Source organism: Melitaea cinxia, chromosome 7 (genome assembly GCF_905220565.1).
Source record: "Melitaea cinxia chromosome 7, ilMelCinx1.1, whole genome shotgun sequence".
NCBI classification, from domain to species: Eukaryota; Metazoa; Arthropoda; class Insecta; order Lepidoptera; family Nymphalidae; genus Melitaea; species Melitaea cinxia.
This window is the reverse complement of record NC_059400.1, coordinates 17,685,108-17,708,270: the sequence shown is the minus strand read 5'-3', so window position 1 is coordinate 17,708,270 and position 23,163 is coordinate 17,685,108. Positions and strand designations below refer to the sequence as shown.

Here is a 23,163-nt window from a genome sequence, read left to right as displayed (position 1 = left end):
ATTTTAATTATTATTATAAAATATTTTAAAATAAATTATGAATTGACAAACACATTTTCAAAAAATAAATTTAGGTGACAAAGAATACAATTATTTAACAGTCTTGTTTTTTTTACTGAATAATAATTATTTTGCTAACGAATGAAATGTGAAATTACGTAAATACGAAAAGTTATTATTCTTTTATAATAATAAATGTATTATTCAATTAGCTCTTCCTCGTCTTCTTCGTCGGTCAGCGTAAGAGAGTCAGCCAAATTTCCATGGGGTAAGTTAAAATAATCATGGTGGTACCTTTTTGGTATAATTCCATTATCACATAGACGTTTTAAATCCTTATATTTTACGTCTGATATTTGCAATTTGTTTTTGTAAAGTGCAGTTGGGGACATAGTCATTACCTTTTCATGTGTATCATTGCTTACACCTTGTTCGGGTAGTATCGCACGGCTTTTCGATCTTCCTTTACCTCTACCTTTAGATTTTTCTTTATTGCCAGATTTTTTAAATAATATTACTTTATCAGGTGACGTCTCTTCTTTCATTGAGTATTTAACGTACATTTCATTTGGACTCTTTTTCTTCAACGTAATGATTCGGATGTTTCGCATTTTCAGTGTTTTAGAAGTTTCATTTGTAAATGTCGCAGCAGTTATTTCATTCCAATTGAGAAAATCAGAATACTCCATTACATTAACATTATAAGGCCTAGGATTTTTTCTTGCAGCCTCAATGTATGATGGCCATTGTGTTGGACTCCAGACAGTAATTTTTTTTAACTTCACGTTCGATAGTTGCATGAACAGAGTCCACAGGCATGTAAGTGTGCCCTGGTAAAGTTAGGGCGTATAAGCCATTTACAATTAACGACTATTTTTACGCCCTGAGTTAATATAAATTATGGTCATTACATCATAACAAAACTACAAAAAAAAAAACATTCGGCTTTTACATTGAAAATTTACCTTTTTTTAGAGACTATGATCGAAAATTTCTGGGTCGTATTAACCATTTTTGTGCGAATTTCTGCATTTCGTATATACAGATCGATAGAGAAAAAAAATCTGAGAAAAATGGTATATATAACTCAATTTGGCCAAAATGGTTTATACGACCTTTCTACCCAAAGGTATCGATATTTTATTTTATTTTTATTTTTATTTTATTTTATTCGAAAACCAACAGCGTTACAATTCGTATATATATGACATTTAACATAATAATAATAATAATAATAAGGCCAGTAATAGGTTTTCCTATCTATACATCTTAGTACTGTTACAAAAGGGCTGTATTAAGAGCCGATATTAAAATGACTTGAAAAACAAAACAAAATTAAGTTAATAGGATAGCCACATAATTGATAGTAACATAAAAGATACATGACCCATCACACTAAGCATCACAGACTTACAACAAGACGTAGAATAAGTACAGTGAGTCCAAACGTATACAAATAGCCAATGTAACATAATTTTTATATATAATTACCAACAGACATTGCAATTTTATTCATCTGTATAGATAATAAAACTTTGTAGTATATAACAAACACAACAACATCTACATGCAGACTTATAACTTGTATGTAGCTATTACATTTATTTCGTTTATAATGATTGCTTATGAGATTCTAATTTACTCTTTTAAAATTTTTATTAAACTTTTTTTTAATTGAGATTTCGAGTTTACGAAAATATCCATGTCCTTACACATCTCATTAAACAGACGCGGCAGTCTAGACAGAACAGAATTGGCTGAGTAATTGGTACTACATTTGGTCACATATAGGAGTGGTGTATGTCGGGTACGACGCTTGGGTGCACAATATGATATTGCTCCTACAAGCTCGGGACAATCCACGCGGCCGTGGATAATGTCATACAATAAAGAAAGACTAAGCATTTTGCGACGTTCCTCCAGTGTTAGAAGATTATTTAGGTGACAATTCTCAGAATAAGATAGGGAAGGTTGTCGACTTCGGTACAGAATGTGTTTGATAAATTTTTTTGGACCCTTTCAAGACGATCAACATAAATTTTATATTGTGGGGACCAGATAGGACACGCATACTCGAGAACACTTCGTACATACGAGATATAAACAGTTACAATCGCATTCATGTCATCAAAAGGCCTACATGCGCGCAGAACGAATCCTAGATTTTTTAAAGCTTTTTGCGTGATTATTGAGTTGTGAAGCGAGTATGTCATTTTACTATCAAAATACACACCAAGGTCCCTTATGTAGTTAGTACGATCAATTATTTTACCATCAAAATGATAGAAGAAATTTATAGGATTCAATTTACGTGTGAACGTTATGCACTGGCATTTTTCAATGTTGACATTTATCTTATTATGTGCATAGTAGGCATAAAGTGAATTCAAATCCGATTGCAAACAATAGCAATCTTTTAGACTTTTTATTTTTATGTATACTTTTTTATCGCCGGCATACATCAGATTTTTGGAATGCCTTAAGCAGGCCGATATGTCAAATAGGTAGGAGTTATACAATAGAGGTCCCAAATGCGATCCCTGAGGGACACCTGTAGGTATTTTAGTGAAGTTAGATTTGAAACCACCTACTACGACTGCCTGTGAACGATTAGTAAGATAGGATTTTATCCACCTTAGCAAATCCCCATGTATTCCCAACCTCTGTAGTTTGTATAGAAGTATCTCGTGATCCACACGGTTGAAAGCCTTCTCAAAATCGGTGTAGATAACATCCACTTGACCGCCCTTCTCCATATTAGATAGTACAAATTCCGAAAAACATGTAAGATTGGTGATCGTCGAACGTCCTTTAAGAAATCCATGTTGGTTATTAGGTATGCCTTTAACGATGACGGGATATATAGCATCATATACACATTTTCCGAATATTTTACCTATTGTATTTAGTATGGATATACCTCTGTAATTCTTGTTTTCTACCTTAGAGCCTTTTTTGTGAACAGGAACTATATGTGCTTTTTTCCAAACACTGGGAAATACGCCTTCTTTTAGAGATTTATTAAATATAAAAGTAATTGGGGCTGATAGCTGTTTAGCACATTTACGCCAAAACAGTGAAGGTATACCATCGCTGCCTGCTCCTTTGTTAATATCTTATTGTAATAACGACTTTTCTACTGTGTTTTTATCAATGTGAAGCTTTGAAATCGAGTCCAACGCAGGCGTATGTTCTTCATCACTTAAAGCAAAATTTGTGACTGAACCAGTGCCAAAAACACCCCGAAAGCCTCACAAATAGATTGTCCATCCACATATTTTCTATTATTGTAAGTCATTATTTTTGGATAATTAGAGCTACCACGAATAGATTTCATGTATGACCAAAATGCTTTTGAATTTTCTTTTATAGAGTTTTGTATGTTATAAATATATCTATCATAACATAAACGTTGTACTTCCTTTTGTCTATGACGCAGCATACAGAACTCATTGTAATCATGATAGTTATTAAATTTTTTCCATAGCTTATGTGCTTTTGATTTTTCCTTAATTATATTTATCAACGCTGAGCTATACCAGACAGGATATTTACGTTTAGTGCCATTTCGCTTTGAAAATGGTATATATTTAGAAATAGATTCGTTTATACAGAAGTAAAAGTTATCGAGCATACTGTCTATTGTGTTTGAATTCAGTATAGTTTCCCAATGCAATTCGCTAAGATATTTGTTTAAGCTATCATAGTTGCCTTTTCTATAATTACGTCTAGGTTCCGTGGATTCAACGAGTGGTGTTATATTCAGGTCCAAAATATCAATCGTAAAGGGTGGGTGAACCTTATCCATATTTGAAAGGGGATATGTACATTCCGTCACTTTCAAAGGCCGATTAGAAAAGGCTAGGTCCAAAGTATTTCCCGCATAGTTCTTTAATAACATGTAGCAACATGTCCAAAAACATTAGACTCTCAATTAGATCAATACTCGAATTTTGCACTTCAGTAGTAGAAAATTTTAAGTAACTGGGACCGCAATAATTCCATGCTACGCACGAAAGATTAAAATCTCCAATTAATAAATAATTATTAGAGTTATTTAACTTGTATAAACTTTCCATGGCATGCACAAAGAGAGAATGATTTGACTTATCCTTCAATTTCATGCCTCCGACTGCATATTATCTACGACGTTGCATAAAGTTTCGAAGGACTACCGTATTAATATATTTTAAATGTACAGCACAAAATGTTTGATATTGTTTCTATTTATTTCGCTGACTTTGTGTGCATATTGAATTTTTATCTTGTTCCAGCTTTTTCAGTTGATTTTCTATTAGTTGTTCTTCACGCAGGCGGGTTTTTTGTTTTGTTTTTAATTATTATTTTATTTATGTCTTTTTAGTCAGACAAATTACGTAATCGGTTCAATTCATTAAAACAGTTTACATCATGTGGTTGATTAAGTAATTTTTTAGGGTCAAGAGAACTGATAGCAAGCCCGGAGAAAGATCTCACTCTGCTCAAAGCAACGTAAGCCTGACCTTTAGCAAATAGGTGACTGCTTAGGTCAACAACTATTAGTTTTAATATAATAAAATTATTATGAAAATTATTTGTTTGTATTTGGTATTATGTATTTGTTATTGATTTTATTAATGTAATTGTAAATTGGTGTGACATTATTTTATTAATTTTTATTTGTAATTTTAATTGTGTTTTTTTAACCATTGTATTTTATTAGAAAGGCTACACGCCGAAGTTGATCGTCGCCTAGGAGGCGAGTTTGGCATGGCATAGGCGTGGGAAAGAGCAAAGTCCACATTTTTTAAACTTTAATATTATATTCTTTATTAGTATTGCGGTAATAATAATCATGATATACCTTTTTAAAATCCTTGTATTGTGCCCTTCAATTTTTTACCCATATTGTAGTATTCGAGAAAAAAATTTTTTTTTCATTAACTACAATGGCTTCGCGCAGCCGCCATGTTTGATTTTTTTTTTAATGTCGCCTATTTAAGAACACTTGGGCAGCTAAGACGAACCTAACGACACCTCAATTATGTAAATCCGTTCAGTGGTTCTGGAAATATGAGGTAGTAAAGAATATTACATACAAATATACATACATACAAGATACGCGCGAAAAACATAACCCTTCCTTGGCAGTCGGGTAATAAATGTTTAAACTTTTATTAGCCATTAGTAAAAATATTACGCCAGGAGGACATACATAGAAACGTTTTTAAATCTAAAATAACACATTTCCTATGTAGTTCGAATACTGTAATTTCATCTATTATATTATGGACATTAAAATATGAAATACTAAGGAAACTCATACAGTAAAATACTTTGCGGGTGGACGAATAAAAATTGGATTCAACTCGTTTAGGCAACCGTTTGTATAAACTACAATGTATTATAGCATATTCGCTCAATAGTATATACTCGCAGTGGAGCAGCGTGGTTGGTTTAACACCTTTTCGTTCATAGGAGAAGAGAGTTTTACTTATCAGTGTGACGTAAAGGCTGCCGTCGTTCTAGACTATTCTACCGGTTTTTACTCGTTGTGTATATTAGTTTTATAAACAAGACTATTTCTCCTTTTTATAATAACGTGATATTTTATTATTTATCTAATCAAAATGATAATAATAACAAAACCTGTGATATTAGTAACATGAAATAAAAAAGGTTAAAAATATTTATCTTCCTACAGATCAGAATTTAAAACACATTCATGAAAGAAGGCTTTGGATCTATTTCCTGTTATACTTCAGCGTTTTGTCTTTCCTGTTACGCCACAACGTTTTATAACACATTATAACACATATAATCTAATTTACTTTAATTTATCATGAAATGACTACTGTTTTTTTTTGTGATTAAAATTAGCAAAAAATATACGGTACTAAAGAATAAAGCCACCCCTTCTCTTCCGGTGGGTGTCGTAAGAGGCAACTAAGGGATAACACAGTTCCGCTACCACCTTGGAACTTAAAAAGCCGACCGGTGGCGGGATAACCATCTAATTGTTGGCTTTGAAATACACAGGCCGAAGACGGGCATCAGCGTCTTCGGTGCGACAAAACCAGTACTGCGGTCACCAATCCGCCTGCCCAGCGTGGTGACTATGGGCAAAACACATTAGTTCACGTTATTTTTGGCGTAAACTCGTGGAGGCCTATGTCCAGCAGTGGACTGTATAGGCTGTAATGATTAAGAGCTTAAAGCGATATTAAAGCAAATTTCTTATTTAAATAAAAACGAATGTTGCGCATAACTCGAGAACGGCTTGACCAATTTGGCTTATTTATTTTACTGTCCCTTAAAATTTACGGAAGGTTTTAATACAAAAAAAAATAATACTTTTTACTATTAATGTTTGATAGAACACGAAGTCTGTCCGGGCAGCTAGTAAATACTAAAATACTATGTATGAGTATTGTATATTCATTTGAAGCCTAGGTTACATTTTTTAATGTCAATTACAGTTTAGTATGTTTGTAAATTGTAGCGCTGTAGCGCTGTAGCCTGTCATATAAATTAACCAGCTGAAACGCGACGTGATTAATGAAAACAATTTATTATAAGCAACCCGAACGATGATAATAAATTTTGTTCATTGACTTCGAACTAATTTCGAAATCAACTGGAGTTATAAATTTTTATTAACATTAATAAAGATTGAATTACTTAAAATTTTTGTCGTCTAAAAATTATTTTTATGCAGTGATAAATAATAATTTTTCTGGAAAAAACAACGCAAGATAAATTGTTACTAAATAAACATGTCGAGGTAAAGCACAGCAGGAAGTTTCATGCTCAAAATATATATATTTTTACGACCTTACAGAAGATCACAGCTAAATAATACTGTTTTCAAGCAGTGTTGTGTTCCTGTTGGTGAGTGAGGTGACTAGAGCTCCTGGAGGAATTGGGATTAGGGTCGGCAACGCGCTTGCGATGCTTCTGGTGTTGCAGACGTATATAAGCTACGGTAATCGCTTACTATCAGATTATCCTTACGCTTGTTTGCCGACACAGTTATATTTTTTAAAAAATCTACATTAATATGTATACTACAAATTATATAAGACTTTAAATAAGAATTTTAATTTTTAAAATAATTAAGAAAAAAAAGTTAAAATAAGAATTACCTAAATTAACATCTGTCGCTATGCTGTTACCGCTCTAGTCTTGTAAACAAAACCTCGTAAACTCAACAATTATCAAAACGTAACTTATAATAATATATATAAAGTAGCTAATTAAAAGCTTTTCACCTTAGCCTTAAGTTCACTTCCTTGTTTAGAACTCCAGACAAATTACTTTAATTATCAAAGAAATTGTATTCTGAAATGTTTGTCAATGGCGCGGGTTTTCGTCTGAGTCGTTGAGTGAGTTGTTGTGATACGTGATCGTTCTTGAAACATTTTACAGACTGTTCAAGTTATTTTGAGAAACAGGATTAATTACCATTTTTCGCTAATTTTTTATTGACTTATAACAAGGAGGGGGTTCTCAACTCAATTGAAATACTTTTATGTGTAACTCATAACTTTTTACTAGGTGTACCGATTTTGATAATCCTTGTTGTAGAAAGCTGGTACCTTTCGCGTGGTACCATTTAAATTTGAGCAATCTGACGAGTACTTTTTGAGTTATTTCTAACCTTTATTGTACTATACTTTAAAATTTGAATTGAAGTCGTTTTTTTTGTTATTCGAACAAACAAAATTATCAAGTTTTAGAACGGTTAGGTGTGTGACTTCGTTGCGTAGTTTAAAGATTTTATGACGTATCCGAGGAAAGATAATATAATATTTTTTTACCATTCCCGTTTAGATTTCACAATATTTTTACTCAGTCAGTTTTGTCAATAATCTGTCAACACACTTTCGCGTAATAGAACAGCTAAATAGTTACGAAAAATATTTTCCCTATTTAAACATATTGTTTATTTTATTTTTATTTATTTATTTTAAAGCGAATTTACAGTTATTTCATACCTAATTAGAATACAGACATATACAATTCGAAAACCAATTACAGATTTACACAGGAGACGAAATAATAGTTACCGCGTAAGTTGAGTTCGCAACAGAAACAACATATATATATTATTATAAGTATATAACCTATTTACATAAATGCTATTACATAAAATTCAAAGTACAAAAGTAACATGCACTTAGTAAGTAATAAGTAATAATAAATAACATACACAGTACATAACTTTTTTGAATTATGTTAAAAAAGTCGAATTGATATTAAGCGTTAATATTATTTTATATAAAGTGAAATTATCTTAAATAATATTTAATTCATTTTATGAATTTAAAGTTCTTTTTAAAAACTAAACAAAAAAAGGAATAGTTTATTTTAATATTTTTAACTTTACTTTTAACTTATTTGAAGTCAGTTAAATAAAAAAGATAATCTTCAAAATATTTTTAACCATATAACGTCCTTATGTAACTACGATATGAACATAACATACAAAATGTTTACATTGCAAAAGCAATTCCGTAAATCCTGAAATCGTGTCTTGCATGCAAGAGGGAGTCGCGTAAAGAAGAACAGAGTACGACCTCACAGCCGCGCCGCGTGTGCTCGTTACCTTGTAGGGTCACAGTAACAGCGGAAAACGACTATAGTTGAATGAAATATAATTAAAATAAATGAAAACGAGCATGATTTAGACCACAGGACTGAAGTATAACTTCTTCAGCTTCATCTAACTTATACCTCCCTCTCAACTTCCGTCCGCCTCGCCCGATCACACTTTTCGTAACCCTTTCTTCAAGTATTCACCACCGTACTCCACAAGTCAAGCGTGCGTAGAGAAATTTTTCTTCAATACTTTTCTTATTGTTACAAATCAGCTTCAATATATTTTTAATGGGTTTGTACTGCTTCAGGCCAACCTCGAATTTGTATCATTTTTGAAGTAAAGCTTTTTTACGCACGTTTGACTTGAGGAGTAAGCTGTCGAATGCGTGACGAGAGCGTTGCGTCAGATGTGATTGGGCCAGGCGACTGGTGCAAGACAGAAAGGCCCGACCACACATTTTCTTTCTCTCTTTCTCTCATAGCCAGTTACGTTTCGTATATCTAAGACACAGTGCAGGCCTATTGCTAAAACTTTAACTTCAGTCGTGTGGTCTAAAGCACACTCGTTTTTTTATTGATAATTATTCATTATTATTGGTCTTAGCGTAATGTTATTTAGCCCAATTGACCGACTAATACCGAAATCTTTTTTTTTCAATTCAAATCGGTAATAATTAAGTTTATCGCGTTCAACTAAACAAACTGTTCAACTTTTTGTACTTACTCCTTTAAAAGAATTCTATATTTAAAACAATTTCACTTCATTGACATTTGTTATTTGACAGATAACGTTGAAAATACTAATTATTTTTTTCTTTTCTTAATACTATTTAAATTATACCAGAACTTATTTCATTAGAACTGATTTACTTGTATTATTTTATCCTGATTTAATAAAATATCAAATTAACGAGTTTTCGGTTACAAATAAAATAATAAAATTTTTGAATAACATCAAAACGCTGCAACTAAACCGCTCCCTAGAATTATTATGTCAAGCTAAGCTAAGATAATTACAACCAGCAGACCCTCGCATAAAAGATCCAAAGATATTTTAATATTTTTATGAAAAAAAGCACAACTTTGAAACTTTACTGCGTCATATTTAACTAAACTTCTAAAAATTCTTCTTTCTAAAAGTCTTGGAATATGTTAATTTATAATATTGCACTTAATTCAGCGTGTAGCATCCCACTGCTGGGCATAGGCTTTTTTGCCCAAGTAGGAGTAGGGTCAACTTAATAATAAAGGGTTCGCGGATATTTTCCCTACTATGAGTTACGATTGTTATTAGGGTCGCTATCATAACCTTTTTGAAATTGAATGGTAAACATTATACTTGTTTGTACTTTGTATTAAAATTTTAATGATAATACTGATTAGTGGAGCAATAATTATAATAATAAATGTTAATAAAACAAATGCAATATCTGTCTGTTTGTTTCTTAAACAACAATAAATTATGGAGTTATTAGTTGAGTTTCTTTTATATTTAATTATGCATGGACGCAATAATAACATCAAATCTGGCTTTAGCGATTGATCTCCGTCCGTGATAAATGTTTGTATGGACCATACATATGTAAATCATGGTCACGGCATTTGTATGTGTGTTATCTGTGTTTCTGAATCATCGATTGACAATTCACGTCCTATCGGGATTGTTGAGATCACTTAATTATTTCTTTATATGTACGTTTAAGACCTGTCATGTCTTCTATGATAATTGTGTTTGTTCGCAAACAAAAAAAAAAAACCGACTTCAATTATATCGACTAGCTAGATAAGTAATACAGCGTAAGTAGACAAAAAAAATTAACAAACGCACTAGTGTAGTAATACGATTTTTGAGGGTTTCCCTTGATTTCTCTGGGATTCCATCACCAGATCCTGTTATCCTTATCAAAGTACCAGTTGAGATATCTCCTTTCCAACAAAAAAGAATGATCAAAATCGGTTAATAAACGACGAATTTATCCCCGAACATATATATATATATATATATATATATATATATATAATACTAGCAGTGCCCGCGGCTTCGCCCGCGTTGAAATTAGTGTGTCACAAAGTTTTCCCGGCAAACTTCCAGTGAAACTCATCAGAATCGGCGTAGCCGTTCCGTAAACCTTCCTCTTGCCAATGTTGGAGCCCTCTCTCCAATGGTGAAACCGCATGAAAATCCGTTCCGTAGATTTTGAGCGAATCGATTACATACACTTTTGGGGACTTTGTTTTATACTACACTAACTGTTGCCCGCGACTACGTCCGCGTGGTTATGAAGATATGCATTACTATTAAGATGTTTAACGCAAATTATTTTTTTATTTCAGTCACGTGAAATGATTATCAAACTGAGTAACTTTTTAAAAGGCACAATTTAGTATAATTTAATAGTTATTTTTATAAAACCTCTCTATACACCACATTTTTAGTTTTATTATTAGGCTGTATATGTTTCATACAAACTATCAACCCCAATTAAACCCCCTTAGTAGTGGAATATCGTAAAATCCGTTTTTAACAAACGTCTGCTAACTATAATCTACCTCCCCGCCAAATTTTATCTTTGTCCAACCTGGATGGATAGACCATCCAACGGTTTTTGAGTTCTCGTGATGAGTGAGTTAGTGAACTTTCTCTTTAATATATATATATAGATTACGATGTATTATTTGGACACCTCCTCACCATCTCTAGAGCATATATTTTAAATTTCAAGTCTCTTACTTTAAAAACATAAGACTTTCACACAAACTTCCGACCCCCGCTTTATCCCCTTAGGGGTCGATTTTCATAAAATCAGTTCTTAGCGGATGTCTACGCCCTATAAGGAACCTACCTGTTAAATTTCAAGTTTGTAGCTGTTATAGTTTCGGAGGTTTCGTGATGAGTGAGTCAACCTACCATCCCCCGTTTTAACCCCAAAAGGGAGTTGATTTCTAAAGATACATTATTTGGATACCTTCTCATCATTTATAGAGCATACATTTTAAATTTCAAGTCTCTTACTTCAAAAATATAGGACTTTCATACAAACTTCTAACCACCGTTTTACCCCCTTAGGGGTCGAATTTCGTAAAATCCGTTCTTAACGGATGTCTACGACCTATAAGGAACTTACTTGCCAAATTCCAAGTTTGTAGGTGTCATAGTTTTGGAGATTTCGTGATGAGTGAGTCAACCTACCATCCCCCGTTTTAACCCCAAAAGAGAGTTGATTTCTAAAGATACATTATTTGGACACCTTCTCATCATCTATAGAGCATACATTTTAAATTCCAAGTCTCTTACTTCAAAAATATAGGACTTTCGTACAAACTTTCAACCCCCGTTTTATCCTCTTAGCGGTCGAGTTTCGTAAAATTTGTTCTTAGCGGATGTTTACGCTCTATAAGGAACCTACCTATCAAATGTCAAATTTGTAGCTGTTATAGTTTCGGAGATTTCGTGATCAATGAGTCAATGTACCATCCCCTGTTTTAACCCCAAAAGGGAGTTGATTTCTAAAGATACATTATTTGGACACCTTCTCATCATCTATAGAGCATACAATTTAAATTTCAATCCTCTTACTTCAAAAACATAGGACTTTCATACAAACTTGCAACCCCCGTTTTACCCCCTTAGGGGTTGAGTTTCGTGAAATCCGTTCTTAGCAAATGTCTACGTCCTATAAGGAGCCTACTTGCCAAATTTCAAGTTTATAGGTGTTACAGTTTCGGAGATTTCGTGATGAGTGAGTCAAAATATCATCCCCCGTTTTAACCCTAAAAGGGAGTTAAGTTCTAAAGAAACATTATTCGGATACCTTCTCATCATCTATAGAGTATACATTTTAAATTTCAAGTCTCTTACTTCAAAAATATAGGACTTTCATACAAACTTGCAACCCCCGTTTTACCCCCTTAGGGGTCGAGTTTCGTAAAATCCGTTCTTAGCGGATGTCTACATCCTATAAGGAGCCCACCTGCCAAATTTCAAGTTTGTAAGTGTTATATTTTCTGAGATTTCGTGATGAGTGAGTGACCTTTCGCTTTTATATATATTATTATAGATTATAGATTATAGATTATAGATATGTTATAATATATGTTATTGTATATGTTTTAATATATGTTAGAATTGAGTAACCTCCTCCTTTTTAGATGTCGGTACAAAATACACACAGCACTACACTGTTTTAAATTACACGACCAGTCTATTGAGGTAATCAACATGTTGATTAGCCCAGTAGACTGGCCGAGCTCAATAGACTTAGCGTTATCCAATCTGAAAGTATCAAAATAGTACTTGGATGATAAAACGAGGGGTGTTGTATTTATTCGTAATATACATGTAAATCAGTAAAATAAATTATCTGACGTTCCAAGTACTGTTTCGACTCCACATAAGTTTTTCACTTATAAATTTTCTGAACTCGTATTTCGTAAGAAATAGAACCTTCGAAAATTTTTCATATTGTTTCGTTTCAAAAGTATTTGACATAAAAATGAGAAACGTTTTATGTTTTATAATCGTTATACCTTATAACATATCATAGTTTTTTTTTCAGTTTAAACATGTATCTTGTAGATATATATATAATAAGATAACAAGAATTATAAACGTAAGGTTTTAAAAAGTACTAACGGACAGACGAATGGACAAAACGTAGACACTTAGTAATTGACCTAGCCCTAGGCTTCAAAATAACGAGCATGTCTTTGAGAAGAATCAACTACAGTAACACCTTATGAATTGCACGCTGAAAAATGGCCACTTCTCTTTCTTAAAGAACAGACCGAATCACACTGTTAGATTTTGGATTCACGGGTTCATAAGAGGAATGTAAATTTTTGTCAGTTCTGGTTAAGCGGTGACAAATGTTTGTTTTTTGTCTAGGTTATATTACATCAAGTATACCTTGCAGTTCTCTCCAACGAGCTTTGGAGGGTAGATCAATTGTTGGTCAAGATTGCTATTATAGACACGAAATTACAATCATTTTGTGGTGATAAAATTATTCGCCTATTAGCAGTACAGCGTGGTGACAGGTTTAAAAGGAATGTTGAAACTTACCAAAGTTTCAACATTCCTATAAAAGTCCAAATAAATACAAAAAAAAAAAATAGCGAGTATGCTTTAGACCACACGACTGAAGTAAAACCTCTTTAGCTCCCAGAAAGAGAGAAAGAAAATGTGTGCTCGCACCGCTCTCTCTTGCCCCTACAGTAATATATGAAACGCAACTCTCTTACTTCATATCTTCACTAACTTATATCTCCCTCTCAACTTCCGTTCACCTCACCTGATCACACCTTTCGTAACGCTCTCGTCACACATTCACCAGCTTACCCCCCAAATCAAGCACGCGTAAAGAATTTTTAATTCAAAAACAAATCTTACACAAAGGCAAGGTCTTTGCCCAGCAGTGGGACGATACAGACTGACTTATTACCGTATAATTATATTACTTGGTAAAGTTTTTGTTATATAAAGTAAGTTTTATATGATCAAAATATAACAACCCCGAATTCTAAGCTTAATTAACCGAAATCATCTTTATTATCTCAACAGATGGCGCCGTCCTCAAGTTATGTTATTACAGCAGCGTTACTAGGCGTTTCTTGTTGTGATACGAAGGAGCACTAAGGCCTGACACATACTGTTGAGTATTCAAAACATTAAAGAGGATGAATTAATTAACATTTAACCATTGATTGGCTTAGAATAATATGGATTAAAGTTTTTAGAATATTCAAGATAAGTTATATTGCTAAAATTATTTAAAACAGGAACGTTATTTAACACTTTTTTATTTTTATTTCGCGGAGCTCGATATTTCGACATTATCTACGAATGTTTTGTTAACGTGACTGAAGTTTGCGGGTAGATTTTGACGGCATTAGAAGTGTCCACTACCTCCGGACCGGACTACCTCCTTTCTCGTACGTTGGCTGCGGTAGAATGAAATGAAAATAACCATGTTAATTTAAAAATTATGTAGCTTTTGTGAACCTAAGAGTTATTTATTTATTTGTTACTTTAATTAAAACTTACATGATCAACCGTATACTACAGGCCACGAAATATAAAATTACACTTTGTAGGTAGCACAAAATTTTTTTTTCTATTATTCGAAACCCATAAATTTCTCATATCTTTCTCTCTTTTTCTATTCTGTCTTTTCCTATTATATCCTGTACCGCCTCAGGGAAAGGACAAAGCCACCAAAGGACAACGCATAACGATGAATCGAGGGCGCTAGCATCAACGTCGTGAAAAAAAAATTTTGGTCCTAATCGAGCCGGATTGTTTCCAACTTTTCAAAATTAGCATTCAAATAATTTAAAACGCCTTAAATATATATCTTATAAATATATGTACGCTTAACGTGTATCTATTACAAATAATTTGATACAACATTATGCATATTTTTCATATGGACTGTTCCTTTTTTAAATTTTATTTTATCTACAACTCCAGATTATCTTAAAGTAATTAGTACTTTTCGATAAGACTGCAAAAGCATATTCTTTTTCACTTATTTCACCTACATTGTTCAATATGTACGTGCTTAAAAAACAATTTTTATATTTAAAAGAAAAATACATGTATCAATACAAATGAACAGAACGCGATCCATTTGTATGAAATATATAATTGTTATGGTTTTTAAGCCAGTAAAACGCCGACCCTTATAATTTATTTCCGACATTACGTTTTAAAACACATCGGGTGGTTTTACCACTGAATGTCTCTAAATTATCTTACAATTGAATAAAATTTTTATTATTAATATAATAAGACTTGAAATTAAACGAACTAAAAAGTAATTAAGAATATTCTAACAATAAGATATGATCTCCATCGGCCTAGTCAGCTAGTTTAATAATAAAAGTACATTTAGTTAAGTACACTAAATGATGCAATGGTATCTTTAAAACCCATAATTAACGCCAAGACGATCACTAATTACTTTGACTATTTATCAATGAGAAAGCATTAAAAATAATCTTCTGTTTATGAGTTAAAACTAATTTTATATTTTTGAAGTAACGTACACTCGCTTTATCTTTCGAGTTCTATAAAGACAAGTGACGATAAGCGAATCTTTACTGCGTAATAACTTGATAACTTTTCAGGAGTTTCCTTCAAGTGTTGATGAAATTAACTGCTTATTCTGTGTTATGGTTTTAAATAATGTATTTCGTTTATGATAGGCACAAAAATAAAAATAAAAATTGAAAATAATAAACAAAATCGCATCATCCGTGTCGTACTGTAAGTAAAATTGAATGAAACTGAACTTAATCAGCCTGTTAATGACGCATGTGGGGCAAAGTTTGGTCAAAGACCTCCGCTCTAGAAAAGGTCATATATATATATATATTAGTATTTGAATCTTCTTACCATCAAAATCTGTTGTAAAAAACAGTAACAATAATTATTTTTATTGACTAGCCCGTTGGCGCAGTTTGTAGTGGCCCAGCTTTCTGTGCCGCGGGTTGCGGGTTCGATTCCCGCCTGAGTCTGGGTGTAATATAATATTTGTATTTTTATACTTATATATGTATTATTTCTATGTATGTTTATAATAAAATACGGTTATAACAGTCGGCTGTTACGTTTAACACAAGCATTAAGTTGCTTACCATAGGAACAGACGAACGTGTGTGTATGTTAAATGATATTTATTTATTTTAAAATAAGAATTAGGTTAAATTCCTATTTTTTTCGGTTAAAATATTCTTGGCAATAATTAACTAAAATTTACTTGAACATATCATTAGATGAATAAAATAAATAAATCACTAGATTTTTTTATTTAACCTATAATAATATTATAATACTAGACATTAAAAATTAAAACAAAACTTTGAAGTAAATTTTTTAGATTTATATGTTAACAATTTATTGTGCGTTCATTTTTTTTCCGGCAGTACGGCAGTATATATCTAGGGCATAACAAAGGCTAGTACTAGTCTCGGGTATTCAAGCTACGAACAATAACTTAGTTATCCATTATTATTTAATACGTTTAATTTATAATTTAATCAATGCAAATGTGAAGTCTGTTTCAACAAATGTACACTCAGTGGTTTTGCATTCGAGATTCTGAGAAAGTAATAACACAGACTGAATACGAAGTGATAGTGTAAGCCGTGAACTGTGGACTTATTTGTACGTATAGCTGTCTGATATATTAATAATAGGATTATTTCAAAATTTAAGATATCGCTTTATAAATGTGTTTGCAGACAAACGAAGAAAAACCAATTATATCGACAAGTAATACAACGTAGGTGGACGAAAAAATAGTCAAGTAAATACGCATTATCAAAGATTACTCCAAAAGTTATGATTAGATCTCGATGAATTTGAATGTGACCACATGATAAACATCGGCTTTCGATTGAATTAAAAATCATCAAAATCAGTACACCCAGTAAAAAGTTATGCAGATTTTTGAGGGTTACCATCGATTTCTCTGGGATCCCATCATCAGATCCTGGTTTCCTTATCATGGTACCAAACTAGGGATATCTCCTTTCCAACAAAAAAGACTTATCAAAATCGGTACATAAACGACGGAGTTATCCCCGAACATACATAAATATATATATATATATATTTATGTATGTTCGATATATATATATATATATATATATATATATATATATATATATACGGTCGAATTGAGTAACCTCCTCCTTTTTTTGAAGTCGGTTAAAAAACGAAAACAAGAAAGTGGATATTATTATTATTATATTTGCTGCAAAATATTCTACCGAAACCTTGTTTTAATTCAATATAAGTTTAATTAATTTTATTATAATTATAGTCTCAATTATTTTACATATATTTACTGTGGAGTAAGTTTAAATTACCAATTTATAGTACGTAGTAATAGCACTGTGAACGCTTCCAAATTTCGACGAAAATGCCCGAAGAGAGAATTTTCCGTGTCCCAACTATACAAACGAGTATGTTACAAAACCGCCCGAAAATGTTACGTATATATTTAAAAATAAATTAAAGTTTTATTTGAAAGCTGTATAATTTAAAAATTTAAAAATAAATTAAACTTTTCATAAATGACACTCACACAACAGAACTGAAAAATGTGAAAAAATGAGACGAATAAAAATCAAAAAACTACTTAGTTCAAGTAGTAGACTACTGCTGCTAAAATACTTTTCAAATATCTACGATTTTTATTTTGGGTTCGAACCCGCGTCTCCGACTGACCGTGTCGGTCAACACGGCCAGTCGGCGACGCGGGAGACGCGGGTTCAAACCCCGCTGGAGCGGTCAATTTTTGATATGATATTCAAATATGCTTTTCAAACTTTATTTTACAAACTAGCTGTGCCCGTGACATTGTCCGCGTAACTCCTTTATAGCAAGCGAGGAAGAAACCATATGTGATGTCTACATAAATACATATTTATTTTTTTTCGGAATGTTTTTACAGTCCGATTTATTGATAATCGAAATTATTAGATGTCATTTAACCCATATAGATAGACATTTATAAGTAACAACGTACTTCTATTGTTACATAATTATCAAATAATAAAATTAAAATTTTTATAATAATAATAAGATAAATTATATTAAACTAAAAAAAAACCTTAAGTATATATACATATACATTATAACTAAAAAATATTTTTAAATGGAGTCCCTTTAGGCAAGGTTCCGAAGATACTGGCAGCGTTCCCCCTTTGAATAGCTAGACTAATTCTTTGTCCGAAGTAGCTGCCAGCTCTTCGGTCTCCTGTGACGTCGAATAACCTTTTTGCTATTTCCTTAAAAAGTCTTGTAGCGCTAGGACCCCACCCAGGGGTCCCCAAGGGTCTCGACACCGAATGGGACAAAATCATATTCGGAGCCTAGACCCCTGTATTTGTCTGCTTTTGTTTTTTCAGCCGCTTCACAAGCCGCACCAGCTCTGTTGTTGGTTCCATGTAGATGGGAAGGGACCAGCGTGTCTGAACAGGTTGCATCCCGTACCAGCACCCGGCCCATCTTCCATGGAATCAAACTCATGCCGTCCGGTCTCTTGCCATCGTCTCTTGCAATACCAGTCGGCTCAAGTAGACTTGGCAGGTTGACGGTGGCATGGGACCGGCGTATGATATCGTTAAGTGCGGCATGTCTCGAGAAGCGGCCTGCACTTTTTAGGCATGACAGACCGTGATGTCCTAGCTTGTCGACATCACTGCTACAGGGACATTTATGAGGAGCGCAGACCGGAACCCCAAGCCGTAGACAGGTTGCGATTCGGAGCGTGTCAGGCTCAAGAAATGTTCCTGTATTTGGCGAAGGGTACGCGTGAAGCCAGTAGCCGGCCTCGTGCGTACCCACGGCCAAAAGTCTAGCACGCGCCGAACCTGTACTACAGCTTAAAAGATTGTCATAAGTCAATTTGCAGTTTATGTCATCCCAGCTCCTCTGTGAATTTGGAGTAACTGGAAAATTTTGACCTGAGCATGCAATTAAGAAAGCGTTTCTAGCTTCTTCCAAGCCAGCAATCTCAAAGTTTGAAGGGGATGCCCTTAAAATTTTACTTATGAGATTTGTTGAACTATGGACAGAAGATAGGAAGGCTGGTAAAGCGACACTGGAAATTTTGCGAAGTTTATTAACGTTATATACGAAAATATTACGAAGTTTATTTATTTTTTATTAACGTTCAATACAAAAAGTTCTCGCTATGTAATCGACAGGTGTACATTATTTTTCCGGCGTGATTGTTATATGATATGGCTATTTCGTGCAAATTTATTTACAGCGATTATCTTTAACGTCATACCTTACATAATTATCAATATGCTATATAATACATACATTATTTGTTACGTATAATAAAAAAAAAACAGCGATTATCGATTTTAATATGATGGAAAATTTGGTAACCCTACTTCGTAGTAAAAAAAAATTCTTTTCCACATACATATTTTGAGTTTGATAAAGATGTGTGGACTTAGTGACGCTGTATTTTATGCAACATATTACTAACTAACACATACATATCACTAACTGTACTAAACCACAGTTTATATATTATTTTTCAAAAGAGTAACTGCGGAGTTTCTTGCCGATCTTCTCTGCAGAATCTACATTCCGAATCGGTGGCAGCTTTACTTCTACAAATATAATAATTTATTTTTAATGTTTTAATTTTTAAAATGACGATTCGAAAGTGCTCTTGGAGCCTATTTGAATAAAGCTGTTTTTGATTTTGATTTTGATACATCCGTATACGTTTAGTAAGAAGCTGTTATTTTAATATTACAAACAGACTGGGCAGGCGGGTTGGTGACCCGCCATCATGTTGTATAGTTATATTATAGTTATATATATAGTTATGTAAAACAAAAACATCTTTTATTTCCAAAAATTTATTTCTCACAACGTAAACAGATACATTAGTTATTTTTATATTAACCTAGAAGTTACACATAGCGAAGTAAATAAATATAAATTAATCTTAAAGTACACTAACGCCTTAGTAATTTTAACATCAGTTCCGTACACGTTTCATTCGTTTTATCAAATTAAAAATTCAATAAACAATACTAGTCTCACTCCTACACAGCCTAATATTACAACAGTTTTGGCTGAGAATGTTATTTTTCATACGTACCTAAAACTTAAATTAGAAATAATATTAAAAAAGCAAATTTAAATTTTCAATAAATTTAGAAAAATTTTACCCAATTTTATATGAAATAATTTTATATCACATATTTACATTAATTAAACATTACTTTTGGAATGAAATAGCATTGAAACATATCTTTTTTTTACAGATTTTATCGCGGTTTATTAGTTTAGAGAACTGAGTTTTCCCGTGACCATGGTTGCTGTAAAGTATCTGAAACGCCGGGCATCTAAAGAACTTAATAAACCACGATAAAACCCGAAAAAGTTATTTCATTACAACGAGTAAAATTCGCGTAAACATTAGGAAACAAAATCACAAAGTATTATTTGAAGAGTCCAAGAAAAATTATCACCTGACCGAACACCATTGCATTGCAGGAGCAATAATTAATTCTGTAAGAAAATATGTCACGAATCTCCAAAACTTTTATAACCAGATAATTTATAGATATTAGAATGTAATAAAGATAATTAGTTATCCGAAATTTAATGGCTTAGAATGTAGAAAATAAAATAGATCGATTCATACAATATTTTCAAGATTATTTGAACTCAAACTTCAACCTCAAATAATTTTATTACAAAGCGTTCAATACAAAAAGTTTTCACTATGTAATCGACAGGTGTACATTATTTTTTGGCGTGATTGTTATATGATATGGCTATTTCGTGCAAATTTATTTATAGCGATTATCTTTAACATCGTACCTTACACAATTATCAATATGCTATATAATACATACATTATTTGTTACCTATAATAAAAAAAAACAGCGATTATCGATTAAGTAAAGTATGCAAATATCCATAATATGATAGAAAATTTGGTAACCCTACTTCGTAGTAAAAAAAAATTCTTTTCCACATACAAAAATCTTCAAAGCAGCAGCGAACGTAACACTTCAAGTCATAACTTTATTATAACGAGTTCTTAGTTAATGCGTCTTATGTCAGCCAGTGAGGTCACGCGAGTAACACAACGACAGTTATGATACACAGCCAGGGGAGGTGGATGGGGGCCGTGTCAGGGAGAGGCCAGCCTTCGCCCCACGGGGACTCGCCCGGGCCCCTCAGCTCCGGTCACATTGTCGTCACCATTTCTATTTATTAGGGTCAATTAATCAAATATTGTTAAGTCACATTTTAAATTATACACTTCATGCATATTTAGATTTTAAGTTAACGAGGGTCGAGACATGTACGCAGAAACAAAAGACCGAAACGACATTAAAAAGGTCGGTCTATAATTCAGTGATAATGAGGCAAGTTTTACTTCAGTTTGAATTTTATGATCCTTTCGCGGTTTTATATTAAAAGGAAAGTTTTCGTCTAATGAGATTAATAATTTATGAATTTGTTAAACGTTAATTTATGTGTTAAGTCACCTGTAATGTTAAATTTTAGAAATACCCTAATTTGGAAATTATATCGGAACTTGCATCAAAGTTTCAAAAGCATTAAGTGCTCGGGTCTTGCGCCCAAGGTGCTAATAAAATACATGGATAGTATATACACGTGTATCTTATAAGAAGGATCCTTGTATCGGATCTCAAGTATCCAAATCCCTGAGTAACCTCCTATGTAAATTTCTAAGAATTTAAATGAGGGTTGTATAACTAATACGTAATGGTTTATCGTCTTACCAAGATTTTGCTTTTGATGTTGACTAAAGACGATGTAGGAATTCTCGAGTGCTGGATCTTCCATAACACCTCGATGTAGCTGCTCCAAATGTCTCTCCTCTACATCTGCAGAAAAATAACAAGCTAATTTCTCATTTCGTAATTATGCGATGCTCTAGCGGAAACAACCACAACTGTGGAATAGAAACTTAATTAAAGAGAGTATAACGAGTGATGTTCTAGAGAATCTATCTAAAGTTTCTTTTATTTACATTTTCAGTTGAGAATCGGAGGAAATGTCGTGAAGCATTTTTCGTACGGGACGAATTAGGAGTCACATTTATTCGTCAGTCTAATTCGTGATGTATAAACCTTTGTGTTCTGTTACGCTGGCGGTTGCGGGTTCGATCCCCGCACATGACAAACATTTGTATTGGCCATACAGGTGTTTTCCATGGTCTGGATGTTTGTGCAGCCCTTATAGATCTCCCCACCGTGCCTCGTAGAGCACGTTAAGCCGTCGGTTGCGGTTGTTATCGTGTACACCTGATAACGATCGTTACTCATAGTAGAGAATATATCCACCAACCCGCATTGGAGCAGCGTGGTGGGTTAAGCTCTGATCCTTCCCCAAGAGGTAGGCCTCTTTCCCCAATAAAGTTTAACTACTGCCCTATAGTGGGATATTACAGGCTGTTTATAAACCTTCGTGTTCTTCCCCATTATTGGAAAAATGGCTTTGGTCAAGAATTATAGCATTTAGAAAAATTTAAATATTTTATAAACTACCTATTTATCGATTCTGGCCTATTTTATCTTCACTTATTAAATTATAATATAGCAGACAATTTAACAAAAACCTAATTAAAAAATCGAATCTTTTAAAACTATCTTTATATATCTTTAGCGAATACAGTACATGTACTCGTATATAACATATATTTGATAACGGCTTATGAACTAGCAACTAAAATTGGTGAGACATTTCAGTGTTCGGGTTTTAGGGTTAGTATGACGTCAGATCAATGACGTACCCCACGCAAAGATTTTACCCTATTTATCACTTTCAAAACAAGATCATATTTACACGCTCCTTGAACGTTGGTCGTAAATCTATTACATGTCATTTTGGCTCTTTCGACGTTAAACTGACGTTCTTTGCCAGCGGTTCTGCTCCCGAGCAAGTAGGTCAGCGCTTAATGCATCACTTCTTGAAAGTATATAATATCCGTTCATATGTGTTTTCACGTGTTCTATAAACGTTATAAAAGTCGAAAGCACACATCCCTATCATTTTAAAAT

The 23,163-nt window shown here is 33.0% G+C and overlaps 1 protein-coding gene across 1 annotated transcript in view; it reads right to left on the bottom strand.

Moving 5' to 3' along the window:
• Positions 1 to 21,319: 21,319 nt before the first annotated feature.
• LOC123654927 (lachesin-like) overlaps positions 21,320 to 23,163 on the bottom strand; it is a 78,231-nt gene continuing 76,387 nt past the window's right edge. The window contains exons 9-10 of the mRNA XM_045590784.1: positions 21,883 to 21,987; positions 21,320 to 21,339 (exon numbers count right to left, since the gene is read on the bottom strand). Coding sequence (XP_045446740.1) covers positions 21,320 to 21,339; positions 21,883 to 21,987 — 125 coding nt within the window. The remainder of the gene's footprint in view (positions 21,340 to 21,882; positions 21,988 to 23,163) is intronic.